At 43.6% G+C, this 11,056-nt stretch overlaps 1 protein-coding gene across 4 annotated transcripts; it reads right to left on the bottom strand.

The window, feature by feature from the left end:
* Positions 1–6,771: 6,771 nt before the first annotated feature.
* LOC119285961 (putative disease resistance protein At1g50180) lies at positions 6,772–10,665 on the bottom strand. 4 transcript variants are annotated; one of them, XM_037565300.1, is made up of 4 exons: positions 10,491–10,661; positions 8,605–10,247; positions 7,459–8,483; positions 6,772–7,343 (listed from the first exon to the last, which is right to left on the bottom strand). In XM_037565300.1, the coding sequence occupies exons 2-4, from the start codon at positions 10,175–10,177 to the stop codon at positions 7,326–7,328; spliced, it is 2,616 nt and encodes an 871-aa protein (XP_037421197.1). In that variant the 5' UTR covers positions 10,178–10,247; positions 10,491–10,661; the 3' UTR covers positions 6,772–7,325. The 4 variants fall into 4 exon arrangements, with proteins under 4 accessions (XP_037421197.1, XP_037421205.1, XP_037421210.1 ...); XM_037565308.1 differs by having other exon boundaries at positions 8,605–10,236; XM_037565313.1 differs by lacking the exon at positions 6,772–7,343 and having other exon boundaries at positions 7,797–7,974; positions 8,223–8,483; positions 10,491–10,663.
* Positions 10,666–11,056: the final 391 nt, after the last annotated feature.

Below are 11,056 nucleotides of genomic sequence, written 5' to 3'. Positions count from 1 at the left end.
CACCAATTTTGCCAGAGGTTCTAACCCAAGACAAAGAGAGTGAACTTTTTAGAAGGGCATTTCAGGTTCATTGAAAATATTTTTAGTAAACCTTAGTTGATTCCAGAGGGGGTGCTGGGGGTTCTGTCTTCCCCAATTCAAGTTTCTGATGAAAGGTAGACATGATGCAACACTCTAATGCATGACTAGCTAGGATGTGACATCGGGGGGGGGGGTCTAGGGTTACATAGAGTCGGTTACATAAAAAGGAATCTTCATAGTCGTACGTCAAACTTGCCTTCCATGCCAAGGAGATTCTAATCCGTACACGGGTACAGTCTTCGGCCTTCATGTCTTCATAGCCCATCAGTCCGGCCCATGGATAACAGGCCGGACGTCCGAGGACCCCTTAGTCCAGGACTCCCTTAGTTGCCCCTTGAAGGAAATATGCCCTAGAGGAAATAATAAAGTTATTATTTATTTCCTTATATCATGATAAATGTTTATTATTCATGCTAGAATTGTATTAACCGGAAACATAATACATGTGTGAATACATATACAAACAGAGTGTCACTAGTATGCCTCTACTTGACTAGCTTGTTGATCAAAGATGGTTATGTTTCCTAACCATAGACATGAGTTGTCATTTGATTAACAGGATCACATCATTAGGAGAATGATGTGATTGACTTGACCCATTCCGTTAGCATAGCACTTGATCGTTTAGTTTGTTACTATTGCTTTCTTCATGATTTATACATGTTCCTATGACTATGAGATTATGCAACTCCTGTTTACCGGAGAAACACTTTGTGTGCTACCAAACGTCACAACGTAACTGGGTGATTATAAAGGTGCTCTACAGGTGTCTCCGAAGGTACTTGTTGGGTTGGCGTATTTCGAGAGTAGGATTTGTCACTCCGATTGTCGGAGAGGTATCTCTGGGCCCTCTCGGTAATGCACATCACTTAAGCCTTGCAAGCATTGCAACTAATGAGTTAGTTGCAGGATGATGTATTACGGAACGAGTAAAGAGACTTGCCGGTAATGAGATTGAACTAGGTATTGAGATACCGACGATCGAATCTCGAGCAAGTAACATACCGATGACAAACGGAACAACGTATGTTGTTATGCGGTCTAACGGATAAAGATCTTCGTAGAATATGTGGGAGCCAATATGAGCATCCAGGTTCCGCTATTGGTTATTGACCGGAGACGTGTCTCGGTCATGTCTACATTGTTCTCGAACCCGTAGGGTCCGCACGCTTATGGTTTCGACGACAGTTATATTATGAGTTTATGAGTTTTGATGTACCAAAGGAGTTCGGAGTCCCGGATGAGATAGGGGACATGACGAGGAGTCTCGAAATGGTCGAGATGTAAAGATCGATATATTGGACGACTATATTCGGACATCAGAAAGGTTCCGAGTGATTCGGGTATTTTTCGGAGTACCGGAGAGTTACGAGAATTCTCCGGGAGTATATGGGCCTTATTGGGCCATACGGGAATAGAGGTGAGAGGCCAAAAGGAAGGAGGCGCGCGCCCCCCCTCTGGTCCGAATTGGACAAGGGGTGCAGCCCACTTTTCCTTGTTCCTCTCCCCCTCTTTCCTTCTCTCCTACTCCAACAAGGGAAGGAGGAGTCCTACTCCCGGTGGGAGTAGGACTCCCCCCTTGGCGTGCCCTCCTCCTAGGCCGGCCGCCTCCCTCCCTTGCAACTTTATATACGGGGGCAGGGGGCACCCCATAGACACAACAATTGATCATTGATCTCTTAGCCGTGTGCGGTGCCCCCCTCCATCATAATCCCCGATAATATTGTAGCGGTGCTTAGGCGAAGCCCTGCGACGGTAGAACATCAAGATCGTCACCACGCCGTCATGCTGACGGAACTCTTCCCCGACATTCTGCTGGATCAGAGTAGGGGATCGTCATCGAGCTGAACGTGTGCTAGAACTCAGAGGTGTCGTAGTTTCGGTGCTTGATCGGTCGGGCCGTGAAGACGTACGACTACATCAACCGCGTTGTTATAATGCTTCCGCTTCCGGTCTACGAGGGTACGTAGACAACACTCTCCCCTCTCGTTGCTATGCATCACCATGATCTTGCGTGTGCGTAGGAAATTTTTGAAATTACTACGTTCCCCAACAGTGGCATCCGAACCAGGTTTTATGCGTTGATGTTATACGCACGAGTAGAACACAAGTGAGTTGTGGACGATATAAGTCATACTGCTTACCAGCATGTCATATTTTGGTTTGGCGGTATTGTTGGATGAAGCGGCCCGGACCGACATTACGCGTACACTTACGCGAGACTGGTTCTACCGACATGCTTTGCACATAGGTGACTGGCGGGTGTCAGTTTCTCCAACTTTAGTTGAACCGAGTGTGGCTACGCCCGGTCCTTGCGAAGGTTAAAACAGCACCAACTTGACAAACTATCATTGTGGTTTTGATGCGTAGGTAAGAACGGTTTTTGCTAAGCCCGTAGCAGCCACATAAAACTTGCAACAACAAAGTAGATGACGTCTAACTTGTTTTTGCAGGGCATGTTGTGATGTGATATGGTCAAGACATGATGCTAAATTTTATTGTATGAGATGATCGTGTTTTATAACCAAGTTATCGGCAACTGGCAGGAGCCATATGGTTGTCGCTTTATTGTATGCAATGCAATCGCCCTGTAATGCTTTACTTTACCACTAAGCGGTAGCGATAGTCGTGGGAGCATAAGATTGGCGAGACGACAACGATGATACGATAGAGATCAAGGTGTCGCGTCGGTGACAATGGTGATCATGAAGGTGCTTCGGAGATGAAGATCACAAGCACAAGATGATGATGGCCATATCATATCACTTATATTGATTGCATGTGATGTTTATCTTTTATGCATCTTATCTTGCTTTGATTGACGGTAGCATTATAAGATGGTCTCTCACTAAATTTCAAGATAAAAGTGTTCTCCCTGAGTATGCACCGTTGCCAAAGTTCGTCGTGCCCAGACACCACGTGATGATCGGGTGTGATAAGCTCTACATCCATCTACAACGGGTGCAAGCCAGTTTTTGCACATGCAGAATACTTAGGTTAAACTTCATGAGCCTAGCATATGCAGATATGGCCTCGGAACACTGAGACCGAAAGCTACTCCATTTCACGTGATGATCGGTTATGGTTTAGTTGATTTGGATCACGTGATCACTTAGAAGATTAGAGGGATGTCTTTCTAAGTGAGAGTTCTTAAGTAATATGATTAATTGAACTTTAATTTATCATGAACTTAGTCCTAATAGTATTAGCATATCTATGTTGTAGATCAATAGCTTGCGTTTAGCTCCCCTGTTTTATTTTTGATATGTTCCTAGAGAAAATTAAGTTGAAAGATGTTAGTAGCAATGATGTGGATTGGATCCCTGATCTGAGGATTATCCTCATTGCTGCACAGAAGAATTATGTCATTAATGCACCGCTAGGTGACAGACCTATTGCAGGAGCAGATGCAGACGTTATGAACGTTTGGCTAGCTCAATATGATGACTACTTGATAGTTTAACGAGCATCCAGGTTCCACTATTGGTTATTGACCGGAGACGTGTCTCGGTCATGTCTACATAGTTCTCGAACCCGTATGGTCCGCACGCTTAAAGTTCGGTAACGATCGTAATTAGGGTTTTTGTGTTTTGATGTACCGAAGGTTGTTCGGAGTCCCGTATGTGATCACGGACATGACGAGGAGTCTCGAAATGGTCGAGACATAAAGATTGATATATTGGAAGCCTATATTTGGATATCGGAAACGTTCCGGGTGAAATCGGGATTTTACCGGAGTATCGGGGGGTTACTGGAACCCCCCCCCCCCCCGGGGGGGGGGGGTTATTGGGCCTACATGGGCCATAAGGGAGAAGAGGAGGGCCGGCCAGGGCAGGCCGCGCGCCCCCTCCCCCCTAGTCCGAATAGGACAAGGAAGGGGGGCGGCGCCCCCCTTTCCTCTTTCTCCCTTCCTCCTTCCTTTTCCAACAAGGCAAGAGGGGGGAGTCCTACTCCCGCTTGGAGTAGGACTCCTCCAGGCGCACCCATAGGGCTGGCCGCACCTTCCCCTCTCCCTCCTTTATATACTGAGGCAAGGGGCACCCCATGACACAGAAGTTGATCCTCGTGATCGTTCCTTAGCCGTGTGCGGTGTCCCCTTCCACCATATTCCACCTCGATCATATCGTAGCGGTGCTTAGGCGAAGCCCTGCGTCGGTAGAACATCATCACCGTCATCACGCCGTCGTGCTGACGAAACTCTCCCTCAACCTTTTGCTGGACCGGATTTCGAGGGACGTCACCGAGTTGAACGTGTGCAGAACTTGGAGGTGTCGTACGTTCGGTACTTGGATCGGTCGGATCAGGAAGACGTACGACTACTTTCTCTACGTTCTGTCAACACTTCCGTTGCCGGTCTACGAGGGTACGTAGACAACACTCTCCCCTCTTGTTGCTATGCATCACCATGATCTTGCGTGTGCGTAGGAATTTTTTTGAAATTACTACGTTACCCAACAGAACCACCATCCAGATCCGAATGGCATCCAGATCGGACACCCTAGCCACCGACGTGATCTCTTCATCGCCGCCATCAGCACGACAACCCTGGCCGGGCGTTCTATGATGCGATTGTATCAACTCGATATTTCAATTTAATGAAAAGCCCTTTATTGAAAAGAAAAAAAAACTATACTCTGCTACCTCCCGATGTCGGCTCCCTGTGTCGCTGCTGTATGCCGGTCCAAGGTTTCTCTCGAGGACGGATCTGGAAGTCCTCGGGCGCGCTACCGCCGGATCCTATCTCTCTCGAGCACCCGTCCAGAAGGTACACGCACGTTGTGTTGGCTCTGGGCGCGAACGTCGAGCATGCCACGTTGGTCGGTTGCTGGTGGCGGTACAACGGGTCACCGTGGATACAATAGCAGCAGGTAGATGTGCACATATCTGTTGACTTTGCTTTTGGCTGTAACTACCTAATAACTCTAATGGAGATGTACCATTTCTCTGAAGAGTACTTCTCATTATAGTTCACCAAATCACGAGTTGCGGCTAATGATGGGCAAGGAAAAGCGAGCAGCCACAACAACCAACCGGGGGCAATTTATAACAGAAACCAAGATTGCATAAAGTGTGAGGTATGTGTTTAAGCTTTCACAATTATGTGACATCATTCTACGTTGACATTGCATCGCCCCCTAGGGCTGCCTTCTTACGTAGTAGCATGATCCATGGTGCAGCTAGATGCTAAAACTCCTAGCAGGTTAGAACACCACTATGATCTTGGACTGATCTCACAGCTGCAGACATACTTACCATAGACATTCTGGTAGTGCATATTGTATGTTTCTTGTATTATCCTCCTAAAAACAAGTTACAGTGCTATAATTTGTTAATTCAAAAGGTTTAGTCCGTTGATCTCCATAGATTCCAAGCAATCTGGTTAGTTTTCAACTTCCAGTTTCATGTCAACATATATTTACAGAGGTTCCTTTTATTTATTGGAGCAACAGGCGGGCGCGGCAACGCGCGCCATCAATGATCTAGTCTAATCTGGTATTAAAGCCGAAAGCCACACTTCACAATAATAAAATTACGATCTGGGAAACTAAGGATGCAAAGGTTACACCAAAAATAAAATTAAAGCCGTAAGCCACACTTCACAACAAATTGAGAAACTAAAAAAGCACTTTGCTCTACCAAATAATGCCGGCTTGCCTTATACCCCCACCCTAGCTTTGACCAGTAGTAAATTGACACCTATCAGGACCAGATGTGCCGTGGATCAGATGGGCATCTCCAGTTGGAAACGCCAAATAAGGTTGTCGTGTGAACCGAACCGAACCAATTTTATGGTTTTTATGGTTCTGGTTTCGGTATGGTATGAACTTTTCATACCGATTTGAACTTGGTTTTTATGGTATATACCGGAAAACCGAACGGTTAACCGAATAAACCGAAGTAAAAAATAAATTTATATTTCTTGAGATGAACAACCATACAAGTTGTCATTTTTCTTGTACATGAGTCAAATGCACTACTAAGCACATAATTTTTTCTTGTAACATAGTCATTTTTCTATTTTTAAAATGCTAAGCACGTCCATAACCATCAACAGATGAATCAATGCATGCATATATACTTATATATATAGTCATATACTATTTGTGTAGAATAGTATGTGTTTTGAGTCATAAATTTGCTAATTATTATTACGTCATTTCCAAATTCGCGTCAACTTTGGTTTTTATGGTATATACCGAAACCATACCGAAATAATTTGGTATATACCGAAACCGAACCGTATTTTAATTTCATACCATATTTACCGAAGTATTAATATCATACAAACTGAAAAACCGTATAAATCGAATCATGTAAACCGAATAAACTGAACGCACAGGGTGAGTGTGAAGGTCTCGAAAGGATAATTTGTCAGCCAAGCAGGTGTGTGTCAGTTTCATATGTTTGCGACTCCCTCTAGTTGGGTTTCTAATAAGTTTCACATGCATCTGAATAAAAAAATCAAAATTATTTTCTCAGGAAAACATTAGCTATGTGTTAAAAATGTATCATTATATTTGCGTTGAAAGGAAGTTGTCAATAGTATAATTTTATAACATATACCACATATATTATTGACCAAATTAATTGTTAACTTCTTAACTGAAAAATGTACCAGATTTATAAACCCGATGGACGTGAAGGCGCAAGTCAGACCAGGGAAGACAACACCTCAATGAAAAGGAATACTTACATACTCACACATGATACATTAGATGGAGCACATATAGGTTACGTAGACCAGTTTACTCCATTACATTATTTTTTAGGAATATCGCGCTTCATTGATCAAGTATAATCAAGAGAGAGTGCCTCCCGGATACAATCCGGGGTTACATGAAAAATAGAGTCACTAGGGGACTCACAAGATCTAGCTAGAATATGTGCCGCAACATTCGACAAACGATTTACATGACTAAAGCGAACAGATGAGAAGACCGCCGCCAACTCCTTCATATTAGCAGTGATGAGCCCCATCAGCGAGCGATCAACCGTTGAAGCATTGGTTCTTTGGATAACTGAGAAACAGTCTGACTGCAAAACGGCCCTTGAAAATCCTTCATCACAGGTGAGAGCCACCGCACGCCGTAGCGCCAATGCTTCAGCTAATTCTGGGGTATTTGAGGGAATCATATAGCTTTAAGTCGGAGCATGCATATTGTGAAGTAATGAGTGCCTTGGGAGAGTCAGGAAACTCTTCCTCTGATTCGTAGTCAAAGATCTTGCGACGAATCATGCATGGCTCACGGTGAACGTTTCACCTGTGCAAAATGCGCATGAGAAATTGAGCACAACGAGCTGTTAAGCCGATCCAGCTAATAAACAATAATTGACTCCAAAAACGATAATATTTCCACAAGCTTCATATGTGCATACCTTCCATCCTCTGCTTTGCAGCTCATACAATATATTATCATCTTCGGTAATCTGAGGCACATTGAACAGTTCAATATCACCGATGAGGAGCCGAACATGCAACAACCCCTCGGGGAGCTTCTCTATTTGCCTGCATCTCCGAAGTGCAAGGTGGGAAAGCCTTGGCATCGACCCAACATCCATCCGCCACTCCTCAATGGAGAACTCATCAAGTTTTAGCGATTGCATGCGCTGAAACCCTTTGGCAGAGCAGGACATGATTCGGCCACGATATCCGGATAATTCCAGCACCACAAGAGATGGGAGCTTCTCCAACATTGGCATCGGATCTTGTTCAATGATATCAGCAAATAGAACAAGACACCGTAGGCTTTGTGGGAACTTAGCGGGGATCGTCTTGAGCACACTAAATTTGTTGAGATAAATATCGACAAGATGAGGCATGTTTGCAAATATGTTAATCACTTCTAACGGGATATGGCTAATCGCCCAAGAGAAGGTTGTTACTTGATTCATCTGGCCCAAAAAAATAACCATGTTATGACGTCGGTATTTAGTTTCGGCACGCGTAAGATATAACTCAAAGGTCTGGAGCTCTTTATGTCGCAGACTCCTTGGTGGGGAAAACTCATTTCCAAGATAAACATGCCTTAAAGTAGGGATATCCCAGAGGGACTTTGGTACTACCGAGTCCATTTGTGTGCATTTTAGATCTATAGTCTCCAAGTAAAGGAGTTGTCCTATTGAAGAAGGCAATGTCACACCTTTGCATCTTCTAAGCCTGATGTATCTTAGGTAAATGCACCCACCAATTATCCTGGAGAAATTTTCCAGACTTGAATCTTCCACATGAAGAACCCTCAACAATTTTAGCTGGTTGGACAACGATACAGAAGGAATTCTAAAGACAATAAGTGTTCGTGCTGAATTAGATATGCTTTCATGGCAAATTAGATCGCCATTCAAGTTTTGGACAGAAGAATGATATGATATCATGGTATTAGATGAAGATGGACCACCTTGTCCTGCATTTTAGTTTTGCAAAGAGCATATACACGTCAGCAAATTAAGAAACCTCATGATTTGTAATAACACCAAAATTAAATTAAAGATATAAACTTACAATGAGAGGCGAGGAAGCCTAACCTGCAGTTTTGTTGATGACATCAAGAAAACCATCTTGCCTTGCTTCTTCTATGCACCAGTCACGTAGAATGTCATGAATTCTTACTGTTAGAATGCATCCATGTACCTCACTTCTCTCAATAACTTGGACCAAGTTTCTCTGAGCCAACTCGAGTACATACTTATGTGCTGTTTCTTCTAGTTTATGATTTGGTAAATGCGGAATGAATCTTTCTGCTATCCATACTTCAATAAGAGCCAACACAGATATTTTGTAATCTTCTGGAAAAGCGGCAAAATAGAGGTAACACGATCTCAAGTGATGATTTGCCAGGTCTTTGTAACTGCGAGCTAGTATTTCTCGCATCATCTGTCCATTCTTGGTTGATGGCCAATCCAAGAGTATATCACACCATGTTTGTGTGTTTAGATTCCTTGATAGATAGCCTCCCAAAACCGCAAGGGCAAGAGGTAATCCATCACATTTTCTTGCAAGGTTTCTCCCTAGTTCTTCAAACTCATACACATCAATTATGGTTCTCCTTATGTATGATGGTAGAGCTTTGCTGTTAAAAAGTTTCCAACTTTCATCTTCGTCTAACTTCTTCAAATGATGAACATGGGTTGGCATTTGTATATGATTTGCGACATCTTCCTTTCGAGTGGTTAAGAGTATTCTACTGCCATTACTTGCATTTGGAAAGGCTTTGACCTTTCTGTTTATTTGGTCCCATGTGTTGGTTTCCCACACATCATCGAGAACTACCAAGTATCTTCTATGCAAGAGAAAGTCATGGGTTTTTTTTCCCACCTCATACTCTTCCATTTGTTCAAGTGAATCACCCCTTGTCCCCATTAATTGTTTCATAATATCCTTCATTAAATCAATGCCCTTATACTTTTCAGATACAGTCACCCAAGCAATTTTCTCAAAGTGTTGTTCAACTATAGATGAAGAGTAGACTTTTCTAGCAAGTGTTGTTTTTCCCGCACCACCCATGGCAACTATGGAAACAACACTAAGATCCTTGTCTATGTCAACTAATTTATCAACTATTTCTTCATACTCATCTTCAAAGCCAACCATCACAAAATCATCTTCAATGTTTTCGTACATAAGACCATACTCTTGTTGAGACTCACCATCTACGTGAACCTTGTCGTCAACAACACTACTGTCTAAAATAAATTTCAAACGTTCCGCACTTTGAAATATCTCATCGAGCTTCCTTCTTACACGCTTGATTTCGACACCGACTTTGTGAAGAGTGATCAAGTCACCGGGTAAGTGAGCATACCTTGAGATGGCACCTAAGAAGCCCTTCTTGAGCCTGTTTCGCTTGCCCATGTAATCGGTGACCTCGATGACATTCTCAGCCTCATATGAGACGGCCTTGATCTGGCTGACCCAGGTAGCCACACGGTCATCTCCTGATCTCCATTTAGCGTCGGCAGATTTCAGGTACCACTTCAGTCGCTCAAGCTCATTTTTCAGGCACTCAACTTCAAGGGTGACTCCACATAGCAGGCTTGTCTCCTGAACGGCAAGGTTGCTCACGTTCCCGACCACTGCCTTAACAGTAGACTCGGCCATCGATTGCTCTTCCTTGTATGTGCTCCCAAATTAGTGTACTTGTTTTGTAACCAATTCTTCTGCAAATAATCTACGTAGAATCGATGTCAGTATTAGTAAATTCTCTATCTCTACGCTTTTGTTATAGAACGGATAGCTAGAATGATTAATTTAGAGAACCTATAAAGATGATAGCACTTGAGCTTCCAACTCTACTAGAACTCGGCAATTTCATTACTGGCCTATGGACCTGGCGAGAGTGAGCCTTGGATTTGTACAGAAGAAGAGGAGGGAAAAGAGGAGCAAGAGACTCACGGATCTAGGGGATTCATACCTGGCTGTATTCTCCTTGATGCTTGCCGGTTTGCTGTGCGTGTGCTGCGACCTGCTGCTCTATAAGAGTCGTCCCACAGAGTTCTAAACGGCGGCCAGCGTCGGTGCGCGCTTGGCCGCCAGGCTTCGCCGTGCTCTCTCTCTCTCTCTCTCACACACACATTTTAGACCGTGGATGTCAGTGACGAGCTGGACAATATGTATCCACTCGTTCATAGGGATGCAGCGAGCCTCTTATCCACTTGCTTTCCAAGCCACTCAATGCAGAAATTGGGAGTTCCATTCATTTCCATTATTTATACAATAATCTTGGTGGATTTGATGAACATGGGTCTACACGCACCCAATTTAGCCAAATAATTAAAAAGAGTCAAATATTTCTGAAACTTTTTCGCAACAAATATGGTTTTAATGTTGTACTCATGTAGTACAAAGTTTCACGACAAAATAACTTCCGTAGACTTCTTGACAAACAAAACAAAATTACAGCTACGAAAAAGGAACTCCCTCCGTCCCATAATGAGAATGTTAGAGATAATTCCTGACATGCAAGACTCGAGTGTGTGG

The sequence above is a fragment of the Triticum dicoccoides genome, chromosome 1A (genome assembly GCF_002162155.2).
Source record: "Triticum dicoccoides isolate Atlit2015 ecotype Zavitan chromosome 1A, WEW_v2.0, whole genome shotgun sequence".
NCBI classification, from domain to species: domain Eukaryota; kingdom Viridiplantae; phylum Streptophyta; class Magnoliopsida; order Poales; family Poaceae; genus Triticum; species Triticum dicoccoides.
Note: the sequence above shows the minus strand (reverse complement) of the source record. Positions and strands in the feature narration are given on the sequence as shown.

Bases quoted from the DNA above. Each gene is read 5' to 3' on its own strand.
- LOC119285961 (XM_037565300.1), bottom strand. From the start codon at position 10,177: ATGGCCGAGTCTACTGTTAAGGCAGTGGTCGGGAACGTGAGCAACCTT. The intron at 8,484-8,604 runs GTTAGGCTTCCT...ACTAAAATGCAG, and splicing joins TGTCATCAACAAAACTGCAG to GACAAGGTGGTCCATCTTCA.